The sequence below is a fragment of the Caretta caretta genome, chromosome 7 (assembly GCF_965140235.1).
Source record: "Caretta caretta isolate rCarCar2 chromosome 7, rCarCar1.hap1, whole genome shotgun sequence".
In the NCBI taxonomy this organism is placed as follows: domain Eukaryota; kingdom Metazoa; phylum Chordata; order Testudines; family Cheloniidae; genus Caretta; species Caretta caretta.
This window is the reverse complement of record NC_134212.1, coordinates 76,598,955-76,617,477: the sequence shown is the minus strand read 5'-3', so window position 1 is coordinate 76,617,477 and position 18,523 is coordinate 76,598,955. Positions and strand designations below refer to the sequence as shown.

General features: G+C 40.0%; 1 protein-coding gene across 3 annotated transcripts in view; it reads left to right on the top strand.

Annotated features, from left to right (window-relative positions):
• The window catches only part of FAM13C (family with sequence similarity 13 member C), a 216,625-nt gene that overhangs the window by 173,510 nt on the left and 24,592 nt on the right, over positions 1-18,523 (top strand). For all 3 annotated transcript variants that reach the window (XM_075130810.1, XM_075130808.1, XM_075130809.1), the window contains 4 exons: positions 8,113-8,323; positions 10,148-10,286; positions 13,864-13,945; positions 15,768-15,979. In XM_075130810.1, coding sequence (XP_074986911.1) covers positions 8,113-8,323; positions 10,148-10,286; positions 13,864-13,945; positions 15,768-15,979 — 644 coding nt within the window. The remainder of the gene's footprint in view (positions 1-8,112; positions 8,324-10,147; positions 10,287-13,863; positions 13,946-15,767; positions 15,980-18,523) is intronic.

The window sequence follows — 18,523 nt, the reverse complement described above, 5'->3', positions numbered from 1 at the left end:
AGGGATGTGGAAGACCTGGGTTCAGTTTCTCCTTCCGCCTTATGTGGAGACGGAGAGTGAAGTTAGGTCTCCCGGATTGTAAGAGAATGCCGTAGAAATTCAGAAACTGTTCCAGGTCGACCAAATCTGCGTTTTTTTCAGTGAATAAATAGCAATATTTAAAATTTAAAATGCATATTTTTTTAATTTAAACATGATTACGTAATAAATTTCACTTCTCATTTCACATTCCAATTAATAAAAGTAAAGGAAATACCATTTTTATGAACCAAGGCTAACTAGAACATACTGGCAAAACAATGGAGTGCTTAGGACAGCATTTTTTTCCTAGGGATCCCAAAATGTTTAGTGATTCTCATTATATAAGTCCCTGAAGACTGTGTGGGACAAGCATGTTCAAATTTACTTACAAACCCATAACTCCTTGAACCAGTGTTTGTATAAGGAAGCTATGATGAATTTCAATCATCGTGTATTCAAACATATTAAAATAGGAGGAAATAAAATTAATAAATGTAAATTATTACTTAGCATAACTTTGGGGTATGTGGCTACACAGCTAACACAGAGTATGTATCTAACTGTGAGTGGTTGAACTATAAGAAGTTTTACACATCTTTTATGAAAAATGCTAATTCTCACAGTCACTGACACAGTATATATTTTAATGCATATGTATATTATATTTATATATGTGGTTTTTCACACGTAACAGATGTGGATAATTTTTATTTTATTTAACTGTTTAAGAACATCATGTGAGAACACAGACTTGAAATTGTTTCTATGGTAGTTTTGGTGTCCCTATTGATCAGGCATATTGCATGTTTTGCATGAGTTACTAGCCCTTAGCTTAATGTCAGATTATGAGCTCTGGTTTAGTGCTAACTTGTCGGATTAGGATAGATCTAGGATTGGAGCTAGTTTGCTGGTTTGGGTTAAGGATGGTTTTAGCTTTTGATTTTTCACTAAGGTTAGGTCCAACTTGTGAGGGCAGGCATAGGCACAGGCTAGAGTAAATGTTGGGCCCATTCATTGGTCTAGGCTAAAGCCTGGGATCCTTTTCAGGGCCCAGGCTGGAGTATAGAGTTGATGCCAGGATTTTGGCCTGAAACTGTTAAAATTGGGGCCATCTTGTGAACTTGGGCTAGTGCTAGGATGCCATGAGTTTAGGACTGTGGCTATGGTTGACTTGGGGCTGTTTTATGGGCCCTATTTAGAATTGTGCTTGGGTCCTGTGACAGGGGACACACTCACCTCTTGTAAGCACCTCTTGCCGGGTGGGTTTGAACCTGCACTCACTCTCTCTCTTCACGGTGCTCTCTAACTGCTGTTGCCCTTGTCAGGCGGGTCTTCAGTGGCTCAGCCCTCCAGCCAAGTCACACACAATCAATATGCATGAATGAACCCCTTCCAGGGTAAGAGGTCCAACCGGGCTTGTCCCTGTGCCATTGGTAATGTCTTTAGCCATTCCTCTGGGCTCAGTTCTCAGCCCCTTCTGGGCTAGCTTTAAGTCTCTGTCTGCCTTGGTATAGAGCAGTGTCCTAAGGGCTTTCTCTCTGGAGACTTTTTAAGTCCTGCCGTTCACTTGGGCCTCTAAACAAGCCTTATCCCCTTCTTGGGGCTTAGGACACCCTGCCAATGGCCGGTAGGGGGACCTGTACCTGCCAAGTACTCCAGGTCCTGACCCAGAAACCCTATAAATATCAGCCACATGCTGCTTCCTGCAATAGTTGCTGCTGCTATTCTCTGGGCTACTTCCCACGTACCCCCTTTCTTTTCACCTTTCCCTCATGGCTGAAGTTCTTCGTCGCAGAATGCCAGTGTCAGCAGAACTCATCTTCTGGTTCTCCCTGGAGTTCCAGTAAGAAGCATCTTTCTTGCTCCTCTGGTCCCTGCCAGGAACTGACTAGCTCAGCCCCTGTAACTCCTTTTATTTGAGCCTGCTGACCTTTGATAGGATGCTTCCCAGGCCAAGAGGACCCACCTTTACTGCTCCTTTTCTGGGGTGGGTTGTGGTAGGACCGCAACACCTCTAGCAGGGCACCTCGAAGGGCCTGGTACATCCCATCATAGGTCCAGTTTAGGAGCCCAGGTTACTTTTAGGGCCAGTTTGTGTGTTTAATCTAGGCTTAGGGATACGAGTAGTGCTGTGGTTGCCTTATGCGCAGCCAAGCTGTAATGAACCCCATTGTTCAAACTTTGTCTATCTCTGTCTGACCTCATAGTGCTGTGCACACTACCACTTATGCCGTTGAAACTTATGTCACTCAGAGTTGTGTTATTTCACACCCCTGAGCAACATAAATTTTGCCGTCATAAGTGAAAGTGTAGACATGGCCTTAGCCTGCCCTGAGAACAGTCAGTCTTCTTCCCCCCGCCCCCGCCTCCCTGCCCCTCCACTGGGCAACAATGCAACATATAGGGAAAACTAAGACACGCTCGGGACTCATAAAATATTACAAAAAATTCCCACTTCATCACACCTTGTATTTGGCAGAAGTACAGATTTGTGAACAGCCTCCACCAAGAGCCCCAAAATCAGAGTGCAAAATATGGAAATCTTTCTGCTGCCCTTGTGGTATTCACGGACCTGCCAAAATGTTAACACTGCCATTTTTGTTTGACAGTGCAAAACCCGGTACTTAATATGGTTTCAGAATAAGACGTGTCATAAAAATAAAGGGAAGAGTAACCACCTTTCTGTATACAGTGCTATAAAATCCCTCCTGGCCAGAGTCAGAACGCTTTCACCTGTAAAGGGTTAAGAAGCTAAGATAACCTCGCTGGCACCTGACCAAAATGACCAATGAGGAGACAAGATACTTTCAAAGCTGGAGAGGGGAGGGGAAACAAAGGGTCTGTCTGTCTGTGTGATGCTTTTGCCAGGAACAGATCAGGAATGCAGCCTTACAACTGTTAGTTAGTAAGTAATCTAGCTAGAAATGCGTTTAGATTTCCTTTTGTTTTAATGGTTGGTAAAATAGCTGTGCTGGATGGAATGTATATTCCTGGTTTTGTGTCTTTTTGTAACTTAAGGTTTTGCCTAGAGGAATCTCTGTGTTTTGAATCTGATTACCCTGTAAGGTATTTACCATCCTGATTTTACAGAGCTGATTCTTTTACCTTTTCTTTAATTAAAATTCTTCTTTTAAGAACCTGATTGATTTTTCATTGTTCTTAAGATCCAAGGGTTTGGGTCTGTGTTCACCTGAACAAATTGGTGAGGATTTTTATCAAGCCTTCCCCAGGAAAGGGGGTGTAGGGCTTGGGGGGATATTTTGGGGGAAGACGTCTCCAAGTGGGCTCTTTCCCTGTTCTTTGTTTAACATGCTTGGTGGTGGCAGCATAGGGTTCGAGGACAAGGCAAAGTTTGTACCTTGGGGAAGTTTTTAGCCTAAGCTGGTAAGAATAAGCTTAGGGGGGTCTTTCATGCAGGTCTCCACATCTGTACCCTAGAGTTCAGAGTGAGGAAGGAACCTTGACAAGAGTACTTCCTTTTAATTATGCTAATAGATGGTCAGTAGCAGAAGCTATTTCCACCCCTCCCCACAATGATTCCTTATGTTTCTCAAAGCTGGAAAATTATGTGAAATTTGAAAGAAGTTAATACAGTTCATTCCAGAGGACAGCACAGTATTGTTTTTGAGAAAAAAAATGTAGGTTAGATTCATGTACTGTAACTGTATTATGTCTTCTAAACCAATGAAAGAATTCACTGCCAGAAGATAATATTGTTGTTTACCTTTGCTATGTAGCATTCATTAATCTCTGTTTATTTCACATGTGAATTGTTTGTGCAAGTCACCAACTTAGGCAGGGACAATGGCCTACATTTCTTCAAAATTCCTTTCTGCATATTTCACTGGAGGAAGGATTTGGATACTTGATAAATTCTGCAAAATATATGTCTTATAATCTGTTTTTTGTCAGTTGATAACCATGAAAGTTATAGAAGACAGTGTAAACTTTTAATTTCATTTACATTTACATTTCATTATAAATCACCAACTTACACTATATTTGATGGGTTCACAAAATGTAAAATGGTCATTTATATTGAGCTACATTAAAAGGATTCTATAGTGCTTACACTGTTAGCTAACAAGTGATGTTTTGTAACTCTGGAATAGAGTATTTTGTCATTTTTAACATAATGAAATGCATTTGTAATATTTTATTTTGCATTTTTATTTTACTTGTTTTCATTTTTAGGAGCAATATAAATAGTTCTGTTTGGAATATTAATCGATACAGTGAATAGAGTATTTGTTTTCAGTTTACCACATTACTTATTCAGACACTATATGACATTAAAAGCATGGTAGAAGCATGTTATAATGGTTGCAAAGTGTTGTGCTAAATAATTAGAATTACGGTTGCCCGTGCAGCCAGGAATGCTGGAACAATTTTTGTAGTGGGGGTGCTGAGAGCCATTGAACCAAACTGTAAACCCTGTATATAATGAAACCACTTTAAGTCAGGGGAGGCTGCAACACCCCCGGCATCCCTAGTTCCAGCACCTGTGTGTGCAGCTATCTGGCCAGGCCAACAATAAGCAGCAACATCTTCCCTGTGAAGACAAATTAAACAATATAGCCAGTTCTCCCACTCCACTGAGCCTGAGGAGCTACTAGTGTGCTGGAGAGGAGAATTTGACCAATGAAGTAGAAATTATTAAGCCAAAAGTTATTGGATAGAATTGCAAACAAGATACATTGGCCTTATTTGTCACAACTAGTGCTGGTCAGGAAATTTTTCAGTGAAATAGATTGTCATCAGAAAGTGCCAATTAGTCGAAACTGAAACTTTTCGCAGAAATATCTTGGCTTTGATAAGTTTCCTTGGGAAGGTTTCTCTGTCCAGGATGGAATTTCTGGTCAAACAAAAGAGACAGAGAGAGAGAGAGAGAGAGAGACCGACCCCAGAATAGGCAATTGTATAAGTAGGAGCACTGCCAGCAGATCGAGGGACGTGATCCTTTCCCTCTATTCGGCATTGGTGAGGCCTCATCTGGAGTACTGTGTCCAGTTTTGGGCCCCACATTACAAGAAGGTTGTGGAAAAATTGGAAAGAGTCCAGCAGAGGGCAACAAAAATGATTAGGGGACTGGAGCACATGACTTCTGAGGAGAGGCTGAGGGAACTGGGGTTATTTAGTCTGCAGAAGAGAAGAATGAGGGCAGATTTGATAGCTGCTTTCAACTACCTGAAAGGGGGTTCCAAAGAGGATGGATCTAGACTGTTCACAGCGGTAGCAGATGATAGAACAAGGAGTAATGGTCTCAAATTGCAGTGGGGTAGGTTTAGGTTGGATATTAGGAAAAACTTTTTTACTAGGAGGGTGGTGAAGCACTGGAATGGGTTACCGAGGGAGGTGGTGGAATCTCCTTCCTTAGAGGTTTTTAAGGTTAGGCTTGACAAAACCGTGGCTGGGATGAGTTAGTTGGGGATTAGGTCCTGCTTTGAGCAGGGGTTGGACTAGATGACCTCCTGAGGTCCCTTCCAACCCTGATATTCTAATAGCCCAGTGGTTATGGCACTCCCACATCCCAGGAGAATGCCCCAACAGCTCCAAGAGGAAAGATGGAGAGAGACCCACCCCAGCACAGCCAATAAGCCTGGTGGTTAGGGCAAACACCTGAGATGAGGGAGTGCCCTAGTCACTTCGCTATTGGCTATTCTGAGGTGGGGCTTGGTCTCTCTCTCATGCTCTCATTTGACCAGAAATTCCATCCTGGGCCATAAATCAGGTAGAGCAGGGACTTGAACCCGGGTCTTCTGTCTTCCACATCCCAGAAGGGTGCCATAAGCACTGGGGTATTGGCTATTTCCTTTCTCTCTGTGCAGCAGTTTTTTTTGCAAGGTCTCAGTTTCATCCCAGTATGGACTGAGAACAATTTTGAAATCTTGAAATATTTTGCAGGACAGAAAAAACATTTTCTCCCCATTTGTACTCTCATCCCCTTAAATAATTCCATGGAAAGAGGAACCAGTATGAACAAATTTATCAAAAGATATAAAAGCCATGCAGAGACTGTGCATGACCTGTGCTGACCCATAATTACACAATTTAGGAACATTTGGTATTGTGTTGCCTGTAACATAGAAACAATTGGACTATGTCTGATAAAATAATATTTATTTTGAAGGTACCCAATTTTCTGCTTTCAAGGAGGGAGGCTGCTTGGAGCCACTATTTTCCCACTGCTAAACAAGCTCAGTGAGCTTCATTATCTATTGTGCAGATATTAATTAAAATACAGTATAACAGTTCCATCAAAATCTTAAGGGAAATGGCCTTTTTATCTCTGCAAGTCCTACCCCCCACCACGGGGAAATCCACAACGTAGTGCTCTAAATTAATAGGAGGTAGAGGTATGTCTTCTGAATTTTTGTAACATCATTGATTAAAATTTCATTTTTAATTAAAAGCAAAGGTGAAGGAACATTTTCAGATCTGCTGCTTAACTGGCATCTCCTTGCAGATCTGGGAGCAAATTAATGTTCAATTTCTCCTGCTGAAATATCTGAGAAATATATGCTATAAGGAATCCCTTGTGATGTATGTATGATACACAACTAATTCATGGTATGAACCTACATTAAATATAAAAATAATTGATGCAGACTCCATTTTTACATATAGATACAATTTTAGAGGGAAAATAATAAAATCAACTTTGCCTAGTTACACTATAATACATTAATTGTTAATATAGATGAAAATCTCTACCCATGTAGCTGAGAGAAAACTCTCTTTTGGCATTGAGAATTCTATTCTGGCTTTTGTAACTTGTTTGTACATATATTTTCAACAGGGCTTTGTAGATTGGTACAGGATTTCTCCATCATGAAGCGGAATCGTCATAAAAGCACTCCCCACAGGAAAAAAAAAACCTACTTAAGGATGAAATTCTGGCCTATTTTGTGTAAGGTTGAGGAAGAGGGAACCAGGATTCTCACCCTTTCAATGGAGAGTCAGGGCAGGATATGGATAGTACAGTACTATGCAAGTCTTGTTGCCAGTGAGCAAAAGGAGGGAGGTGAGGTTCATAGACAGATAGATTTAAGACCAGAAGGGACCATTACGATCATCTAGTCTGACCTCCTGCTTAACAGAGGCTGCAGAATTTCACCTAGTGTTCCCTACATCAAGCTGGATCTTGTGTTTGAGCTACAGAATATCTTTTAGAAACACATCCAGTCTTGATTTAAAGACTTCAAGTGATGGAGGATCCACCACGTCCTTGGTGCAAGTTGTTCCAATGGTTAATTAAGCTCACTGTTGAAAATGCTCCTTTTGCATTCCCTCTCTTATACACTAGGCACAATCCGCTCCTTAGGAGCCTATGCGCCCATTAATGCATGGGGACATTGCTAGCATAATGTCATATACCTAACACCCCAAGGCAACAGACAGAGTGCAGCACTTACATTTTACTGTTTACCCAATCAGTTTCAATCTTCTGTTCATATGCATTGATCTGAATGGGTTAGTAATTTTCTGCTGAGTGGCATTTTACCCTGAGAATTAAGAGCAGAATTCTACAGGATATGGGTCACCAGGCTAGTAGCACTCAATATGCTGCATGATAGGGTCCTAAAATGTGTTACTTCTGCAGATGTGTCCTATTCTCCTCCTGAGCAAAGGACTGAGCCCTAAATTAGGGAATGAGTCTTGTTTTACATCTATCTTCATATTCTTCTGCAAAGAGTGCATTTCAGCGAAAACTGATCTATAAAAACAGAGACAATGCTTTTATTCTGAGAAATTTACTATCTTTCTTTTAACAAAACCTTATGGTTTATTTTTACACACACAGACACCTATCTATATTCCATTGTGGACCTCAGAGTACGGTGTTACACCAGTCGTTGTAACCTATGTATCCTTTGTTATGCTCTGATTTGGTACCATGTTCTACCAGTATATGCTGCATTGCTATACCATATATTATTCATTGTATCAACTGAAAAGTTTTCAAGCAGCACACTTTGCTTCTATGAACACATTTGTTCACATAGATTCTTATTTACCTCTATAGCTAACGAATTAGGGTGTTTTGTGAGAGACCTTCAGTCCCATATTGATTTGATCTTGTCGTTATAGAGCCTGTACCAGCCCATAGAGACTGGCAGAGTGATGCAGACAACGGCCCAGAAGATCATCGCTCCTTAGGGACCAGTAGACTACTATATCATATTACTGATGGAGATAATCCCCTTCTGTCACCACGCTGCTCAATCTTTAGTCAAAGCCAGAGATTTAATTTAGACACAGAATCGGCCCCTTCCCCACCAAGTGCTCAGCCTTTCATGATGTAAGAAAATACATTTTTAACTTTATTTTTTATTATGTTTGTACAGTCTAGAACATTTGACTCTTCATATTTCTCATATATGGTCATGTCATTTGCTCTAAACAGGGATGTTTCATAATATAATATAATTTGGCATGATTAATTTGAAATACCATAAATATGACCTAACATTTTCCAATATGAACGAAGTACAACATTAGCTGCAATCTCAGTTAATTATAGTTTAGTAATGACATTTTTAAAGGTTAGTTCATAATCAGTCTGAAAAGTGAATACAGGGTAAAAAAGGTTATTAAAGGTCTAATTCAGAAAAGTTCAACTGCAATGGAATTACTGCATGAGTCATTCATTGGAAATGGAAGGCAATGTCACAAAACATCTGAATAGTCCTTGTAAGTCCTTTTCGGAAATTCTTAGAATTAATTTCATTCTGGAACTCTGTTTTCTTTAAATCTTAAAAATAAAGTTTAGGCAAATAGAAATAATCAAGCCTATTTATTCACAAATCTAAAAAGTCTCACATGAAATATCCTACAAAATGTTTAAGCCTATTGCCAGTGAGGATAAACTCTCCATTGCAATGCTAAATTCCTGTAGAATAGAAGGCACTATAATAATGAAATAGTTAGTGCTTTTTCCAAGTTCTTGGCAACTTATGGTGACTAACTCTTAAATGAACACGTCTATGTTTTAAAGTCCAAAATTAAAATGTACAAATATTTTAACTTGAAATAAAACAAACTTTAAAAAAATAACATTTTTGTTCATCAAACCCATTTTTTTGGTGCATGGAAATTAGTCTGAATCATTTTCAGTGGAGCTGATTGAAAACTTTCTGACACAATATTTTCCTGCCAGAAAATGCCATTTTCCCAAAATCTAAACATTTTGTGAGAACACGTTGATTTTGACAAAATTCTGTTTAAAATTTAAAAGAATAATTATAAGGATTTTTGTATTTTGAAAATTAATTTTGTTTTGAATTTCTTTCATTATATTATAAATTATAATGCAATATAAAATAAGAAAAAAGTCAAAATTGGAATGTAACATTTTAATTTTATTGAAATGAAATATTTCAATTTACTCAACTTTTTTTCTGAATTTTTGTTCTATGGGAAATTTTTTAAAAAAAATGTTTGTTCTGATTTGGAACAAAAATAAATTTTGAAATATTAATATTTCCTGTGGATTGGAGTTGTGACAAGCTTTGATTTTCAGTACTACATTTTCACCAGTTGGTGCCAGTAATTAATTCTAATCTACAGAAATCATGATAGGCTGCCCTACGGTCTGATTCGGGAATTAGTATCTTCCTGAAATTGGCCCTAAATGCACTTCATATAAAAGAAGTGCCATTTTCTGTTCCCCTTATTCACATCGCATCACACCTTACTCCACAAAGAATTTAATTGAAGTCAGTGGGACTACTCATGGAGTAGGTGCTATTATTAAGTGTGAACAAAGGTATCAAAATCTGGCCTGTTAGGGTGGGATTTTCAAAACGATTTTCAAAAGTTAGGCCAATGCTGAGACCTTTTCAGAATCCCACACTTAATGATCAAAGTAAGGTAGGAAAGGTGGGTGCTGCCCACGAAACACTATGCCACCTTCAAAGAAAAACAGATATTTCATATATTTACTTCATAAAGCCTAACCATTTCTCCTTGTGCCTACCTATAGGAGAAACATCTGGAGTTCTAACACAATTTACATGTGATTTAGATTAGAGATGGTTCTGTGTGACTATAGTTCTGATTTCATGGGAGGAGTTCAGAAGTGTTGTTTGCATTAACAGAGACTTTATTACTTCTACTTTTGCAGGCCAAGAAGTTCTTCCAGGTGTAATTGTGAGGACTGCAAAGAACCGCAGACAGTAATGCAACTTACCAAACATCTTCAAAGTCTGAAGAGAAAAATCAGGAAGTTTGAAGAAAAGTTTGAAGAAGAAAAAAAATATCGGGTAAGAAAATAATTGGAGAAAATAAGATGGAGAAAATAAGAATAATAAAATAAAATAATTGGAGAAAATAAGAATGCTCCATGTATTACAGATATCGTCCTTAAAGGTGTAGGAAGAATTGCTTCTTGCAAAATAATAGGGGAAAAAACGATATCTGAGTGATTACAGACTAAAATTGTGAAGCTCTGTTTTGAGTTACCTTCATTGGGGAGTATCCATCAATCAGGATGGGTGATGGTAACATTTAACTACTTTAAAATATCCTGAAAATCTGTAAGACAAAGGAAAGTTCTGATACTTATAAATAGCTTCTTACTTGCATTGTAGATAAAATTATTTGCTTGGCAACTGTGTCCTGCTATGTAGTTTTTCTCATTCATGCAGACTGAGTTATCTTTTGAAAAAATCAACAAAACAATAACATTCTTTAGAAGTCATTTGTCAAATAAAAAATGAAGGCTCTGGTGTGTGGCTAAGTGGTATCCCTGTCCTGAGATGTACAATATATGGTAGAGAGAGCCCCAAGTATTGACTCTGGCTAAAGCAAAAGCTAAGGAGTCATTCATCTCTAGGGTATAGGATATTGTGTGGTGTGAGTGGAGGTCTGTGAGGTTTCATCCTCTTGTGCAGTTTCCCCATACATAAGTTGTGGCATCGGTAGTATCCCATCATCTGTCAGAGAATTCCGCTGGTGTCTGAAAGGGAAAACAGTTTCCTTGGAGGCCATGGTGCTCCTTTGCTACTACTATGGTATATTACAGCTACAGCTATAGTCTGTAAAAATAATAAGCACCTTCCAACCTTACTTTGTTGGAATCAGACCTCCTTCTCTGTTTGACATTATATTGCTCTCTAATGATTGGTCAGTAAAGAGAATATAAGCCCTAATATTACTGACATCTTATAGAGATTCTCCTTCAGCTCAAATGGTGGAAGATAGCACTCTTTAAAGCAGAAGAACTTTGCTGCATCTATGAGATTTTGGTGGCAGCCATGGAACATAAAAAACAGACATATTTATCCCTTTCCATATTGAGTTTCTTATAGCTAGGTAGAGATAGATGTTGTAAAATAAATTAAATAATCAGAATATTATGCCACAGCCTTGACCCCACTTCCAGACCTTGGGATTCATCATCTTCATCACTGGTCATTATTCAGCAACCTTTTTCAGGGCTACACCTCTGTGTAGTTTACAGAGAGAGGCACAAGATCAACAGACTCCACTCCCTCAAACTGGAGATTTCCCTGGAATTTTGTCTAAAAAGGGGAAGTCAGGGAGCTGAGTGGGATTTACTTCCCCATTTTGTATGTCATGGGGCTGGTATAAGTGATAGTCAATGAAAGGTAGTGGGCATGAACAACTTTCATTGTGGTCTATATCTATTCAGAGAATTATGATTTTTTAGGCCCTGTATTGCTGCAGTCATTTTAAAAGGTATTTTAAGATCCTTCTGCCAAGTGTGTGTGTATAGCTAGATGGCCAACATTGGGATTTGAATAACACTTGTGCTTACTAGTTGGTAAACCCAAATAAACACCGGGGCAACCCTGGAAGTAATAAAAATGAAAAGATTTTCATCCATCCCTTTTTGTATAGATACTTGAATAGGGTTGGGGGAAACCATTGATCTGGGAAGCAGAAGCGAGTGTCAAGTGTAGTACTCTTAATATTACCACAGCTAAACTAATAATCCTCTTCTGACCTTCAGGAGAGTTGATGAAGAAAGCACAGGGCAATCACATAGATAATATTTCTGTCATATAAATCATCAGGATCAATCCTGAAGGGTATGGTGGTGATCACATCACTGACCTCATAGAGGCTTGAGTAAGTAAGCAGTCCTTCAGGATACAGAGGGGTGTCCATCTAGTGACCTCACAAAGACCTGGGATATGTAAGCAGTCCCACTGGGTACAGTGAATGAATTAATAGTACTAGATACAGAGAGGGGAGCAGTGAGTGTGTGACCTTAAGACTCGGTCAGGTGGAAGGAGAGTGGATGAATCACTAGTCTCACTGCCACATACAGCAAGGGAAGCAGTTAAGTCACTGTATGACTTTTTTAAAAACAGGCATGTGGCAGATGAACTAGGCAGGCAGGAAGGCTCACAGCATCCCTCCCCCCTCCCCCCTGCTTAACTCCCTCCCAAAGCCGTTCTCTCCTACACAATATGTTTAAATTACTGTGGGTGTTCAGTCTTTTTAAAAAGTTTCTGTTTTGATTCTGTGCAACTACCACTGTACAGTAAATGCTGACAGGAATCAAAAGAGGGAGGAGATGAAGGCAGTGAAAGGCTGTAGTCAGGAGCAGTCTTTTGCTTTGACAGTGGAGAAAAGCTTGAACTACATACAGGAGGGAAGTGGAAAGGAAGCCAGTAGAGACTCAAGGAGAAGACGACATGGCTGGAGTAGGAGAGGAAGATTATCTTGGTAGCAGTGTTTGCACAGATTTAAATCACATTTTACAGGTTTTTCAATTAAATTGGGTGAAAAATTTGAGCTGAAATGCATAAAATATTACTTTTCAAAGATTTTAGGCACCCTGGTCTTAAGGACTGCAGTAAGGGCTCCATCCGGAAAAGTGTTGAGCATTTGGACTGCCATCCTGCAAATCCTGCACATGCTAAACTTTAAGCATGTAAGTAATCTCACTGAAGTCAATGAGACTACTCTCACATACAGTTTAGCATGTGTGTAAGACCAGGGGCAAAATGCTCAGCACTTTGCATTATCGAGCCCCAATCCAAGAAGATAATAAACATGACAGATTAATAGCATAATTGAGCCAAACATGTCAAATGGACAGTGTATGTAATATAATGCTTAGCAGTGATTTGAGATCATAAGTATTTCTGGCTATATGATGTGTGGAAGAATCACCATCTACATGGACCACGGTAACCTGATGTGGCTCATATATAGGCTGTCACTATAAGGCACCTTGTCACAGTTCCTCACACCTGGATAGACACCAAAGTGAATCCCATGCAGTCTCCTTCAGTTTGGAAGAGTGTGGCTATGAATGGGGGAGATCTTCCGGGTTCCGCTAGGGAATACTTTTTTGACCTAAGGTATCCGGTCACAAACTGGTCTCAGGCTGTTGTGACCACCCTGCCCTTCTCATACTGTTAAATGGGAGAGGGTCCTGAATAGATCCTGATAAATAACAATGAGGTCCTGGGAGGGGATCCTTGAATAGAAATGTTGACAATGACCACCCTATTGGGGGAGGGGGTGTAGAAGGATTAGGTAGATGCCTATTCTTTTTTGTATAAGGGAAAGAAATATATCTCATCCTTCACTATGATTCACATGGAATCTATGTTCTGAAATATTTTGTATTTTAAAGAAGCTATTTCTTTATTGGATAAGTGTATTGGGAGTATCATCAGAATTCCTGCTCCATGGAGCAGAAGTTTGATTTTTACAAACATAGGCCTGAATCTGCAAAGACTCACGCACATGCTGAACCTTATGCACTGTGCATTGACTCTCTTTGCAGGATCAGTCCATAGAGAATACAGGAAAAGGAACAGTCCCATCATCAGTTCTTTTCTGTTCTCTTATGTGCAGCCTTCACATGGTGACAAAACTTCCAATCCTGAAGTCCTGAAATGGATGAATGACTTGGCTAAAGGTCGTAAACAGCTCAAAGGTACATAATAGCGTATAGTTCCATTTTATTGCACAGTGGGGAATTTCATAATACTGGAAACTTTGTAAAGCTCTGCTAATGCAGTAGGAGCATTTTAGTATTTGTTTTCTGCTCTTTGCCCCCTACTTCTATTTCACTAAGGCTCCCTAATGACAAAAAGAAAGATGAAATGGCATATGCAGCGCCAATCTCTCCCAGCCATGCTTGGGGAGAGTCAGTTCAACCCTATTCAATAGAGCTGAAAAAGAGAGAGCTTCTTCGTAACTATCAACATTCTTGCAAACAGAGATACAATTTTAAATATTAGCCTCAATGTTTGTCTGATTGTTGTTTCAGCATCATTAGCATACTGTACATAATTGCCAAGTTAATGGGTTTGTTATACTGATACATTTCACATTGCAATGGTAAAGGGGGTTTGTTGAATTTAAATTACAGAACTCCATTTTAAAGCACATATTATTTGGGCATAAAAATAGCCTCTTGCCTGAAATGAGATTTAATACCAAAGGTCAGATTTTTCCCTTGACAGCCTGTACGTGGCTCCATTGACCATGCTCCCTGGGGAGCAACATATGCGTAACCAAGGGGAAAATGTAGCCACTATTGATTTAAAAAAAAATAAAATAAAACACAAGCTATTTTTAAGTAATAAAAGAATCATTTTTGTGTTAGATCCATTTTCACCATTAAGTGAATCATAGTATTACACTTCAGTACTGTAGGGTGGGATTTTGATAAGTGGTTAAAGGGTCTAGAAACTCAACTCCCATTGACAGTGAGTGAGAGGTGGGCACCAAACTCTCTCTGAACTCATTTGAAAATCCCTCTCTTAAATATCAAGTGATTAGTCTGCATTGTCACAAGACGTTTTTAAAATAAACCTTTTTTTAACTAAAGAAAAGCAAAATAGCTGTAAAATGGCCAAACTACACGCGTAATCTCCTGTAAATTGCCACTTTGAATTGATTATCTTTCAAAATGATAAAACCCAATTCTCATACGTAAATTTTCATACACCTTAAAGACCCTGATCCGGCAAACAGTTGAACACATGCTTAACTTTACTACCATGAGAAGTGCCATTGATTTCAGTGGGAGTACTCGCAGTAGTAAATTTAAATGCTTGTGTGAGTTTTTGAAGTATTGGGTTCTTTTACAAAGAAAGTAAGACTCATTGGTGCTATTTTAGAATCAGGAAAAGTAAGGCAGAAAGAGGTGAAATGACTTGCCCAAGGTCAACCAGTAGACCAGTGGCAGATTCAGGAATAGAGTCCAAGCTCCGAAGTCTCAGGCCAGTGCCCTGTCCACACCTCTTCACTTCTTCCCACATCCTAGGAACTATGGGTGTCTTTAAGTCATGTTTAGACTCAATCCAAGGCTGGCCAGGGTCCAAACTGGTCCCCACTGTAACATCATGTTACAATAATATAATGGATGCCTTGTCTGATGCTGGACATCATTCTGGCAGTGGAGATCAGCCAGGCATAGTGGCTGCCTGGCCTACTTCCTTGTCCATGGTCACACCCACTATGTAAGGGGCTTGGAAGGGTGGTGATATGGGGTAGCGGCAGCTCTATGCCACCTGGCAACTTCTGCTGTTTATGCTGCACCTGATTCCCGCCTGTTTGAGTGAATGCTCTCAGATGAGGGGCAGGGGAATTAAAAACTCAAATTAAGGATTATTAATTTTCCAAATGATTGTGGTATGTTAACAAACTAACACAGGAGCTGGGGTGTTTTTCCTATAGTGTCAGAAGAAACCTTTTGACAAATATTTATTTAAAAACTCATTTGCCAAGTAACTTGCTTTTTTGAACAGAGCTTAAACTCAAAATGTCAGAAGAGCAAAATTGTACCCCTAAAGCACCCAAAAGAATTGTGCAGCAGGAGAGCACTGGAATATATAAGGAGACCAGGAAGCAAGAAGCAGCAAGTACTGAACCAAGTCCATCCGTCGAAGAAACCATGGATATCGTAATGAAGCGATTAAAGGAGAAAAGACAACAGCTTAACCTCCCTGAGACTATAAAGGTATGTGTTTTCCTTGCAGAATAATCGCATCTGGGGAAGACCTCAAATATTGTTTTTAGCTGTCAGTACCCTACTCAGTGTATTCTGAACTGCCATGTTGCACTGGTATCCTACAGGTCTTACACCACAGTAGCACAACCCCGACAGCATATTTTTGCACTCACAAAATCACTGACCCTAGTGCACTTTTTCTGGAGTGATGATTCTAGGAAGAGTTGCAAAGACAAAGAAGGGCTAGATTTACAAAGAAACATAGTGTGGTGATGCTCACCATCGCCACGCCTAACTTTTAGATGCCTAGAATATCACTGACTGGGATTCACGAAGCCTGAGTTAGGTGCCTAGGCTTCCTACGCAATGAACAGAGAGAGAGAGGCACCTCAAAAGGGATTCACATAAACCAGCAGGCGAGACTGCTCCCCACCTGAACTAGAGAATGGGAGATGCCAAGTGTGTGACATAAACCCCACCCCTCTCACAGAGATAGGCACCTAAATTGAGGCTGCAGGGAGATGCCTCCCTCGGCTTGGGATTCCCAGCTGCAAACCCTCTCTTGGTGTTAGGCACCTATGCTGTTTTTGCAAGAAGTTGGATGGAGGAGGACGATGGGCGGGGGGTACCATCTCCCTCATAACTCTTAGCCCCGTGGTTAGAGTTCAAGTCCCCAATCCACCTGAGGGGAGAAGGGATATGAACTGGGATCTGCCACCTCTCTGGTGAGTACTCTAACCACTGCACTATGGGATATTCTGAAATAAGGCACCCTGAGGCTCTCCTGTTGAAGCAGTTGGAGCAGGGGGATTGGATCCTGGGTCTCCCACTCCCACTACTGCGCTAGTTATGCACTACTGCGCTTCTCCTCTTCTCTAGCATTGCTCCCTCTGAAATACAAAAAATTGGGACATCCAGGATGATCCTGAGCCCATAAAACTGGACAGATGGCAGAGTGTGTTGAGCCTTTACTTGCCTGAAGTGTCAGTTAGGCAACTAAGTTCTTTGTGAATCTAGCCTGAAGTGTCCATTCTTTTCAGCAGGGTTTGCAGGTAGCACTGAGTGCACCGTGTTTGGAGGTGAATGTCAATATCTGTATTAGAAAGGAATTGTAATAGCTTCACTATTTCAGATTACGGGTACATGAAAAGCATGTTCTCCAATCTATCAAAGCTGGTGAGAGCACAGGCAGCCATATCTCCAGTCCACACAGACTGTGTGATGACAAAGAATCACTAAGGGCTTGTTTAGAAGGTGTGGTAAAGCCCACTTCAGGGGTGTGATTTATAGAGCTCTAACATGCTGCGCTCTAGCTGTCCCATGTTGACCCTGTTGGTATGAACTGTTAGTTCATGCTAGCAGGGTTTACTCGGGGCAGTTAGTGTGAAGCACAGTAGAGCGTGCTACAAATCTCTAATGTGCTTTGCTGTGCTCTGAAGACAAGCCTGAAGAGGTTCAAGTGTCTATTCTGTGTCACACCCTGAGGCACACGCAAAGCAGTGTAATTGAAAACCATGGGCTTTGGCGAGATACTGTGGTGTGCAGTTAGTGTTTATAGGCTATGGGCTCTGTATCCTGTGGGACCCCTATGAGTTAGAGAAAAGGACCATTTTGTGCAACTTTTAAAAAAAATGTCTTCTCCATTTTAAAATGCACTCCAATTTGGACACTTGATGAATCTTACTCTGTTGTTAAAACCTAGAAGAAATGCCACACTTACCAGCCAGTGATAAAGTATATACAGCAAAGTAGATAGTGATGCCACCACTTGTCTGTTGGTGGCACATACAAGATATATACAGCTATATCATAATACCACATTTACCATCAGGTAAAGTATACACAAGAATAGTGGGCTCCAGAACTGGACACAGTATTCCCGCTGCAATCGCAACAGTGCCGATACAGAGGTAAAATAACCTCTCTACTCCTACTTGAGATTTCCTTGTTTATGCATCCCAAGATTGTATTAGCTCTTTTGGCCAGTGTCCCACTGGGAGTTCACATTCAGCTGATTATCCACCAAATCTTTTTCAGGGTCATTGCTTCTCAGGATAGAGAACTCCATTCTGTAAAAAAGGCCTACATTCTTTGTTCCTAGCTGTATACATTTACATTTAGCTGTATTTAAAAGGTATATTGTTTGTTTGCACCAGGTTTACCAAGCCATCCATATTGCTCTGAATCAGTGACCTGTCCTCTTCATTATTTACCCCCCCTCCCCCAATTTTTGTGCCATCTGAAAATTTTATCAGTGACGATTTTGTTTTCTTCCAGGTCATTGATAAAAATGTTAAATAATGTAGAGCCAAGAACTGATCCCTGTGGGACTCCTCTAGAAACACACCTGTTCGATGACTATTCCCTGTTTATAGTTACTTTTTGAGACCTACCAGTTAGCCAGATTTTACCCCTTTTAATGTGTGTGATGTTAATTTTATATTATTCTAGCTTTTTAATCAAAATATAGTGTGGTATCAAGTCAAATGCCTTAGAGATCTCTAAGTATATTACATCAACACTATTACCTTTATCAGCCAAACTTGTAATCTC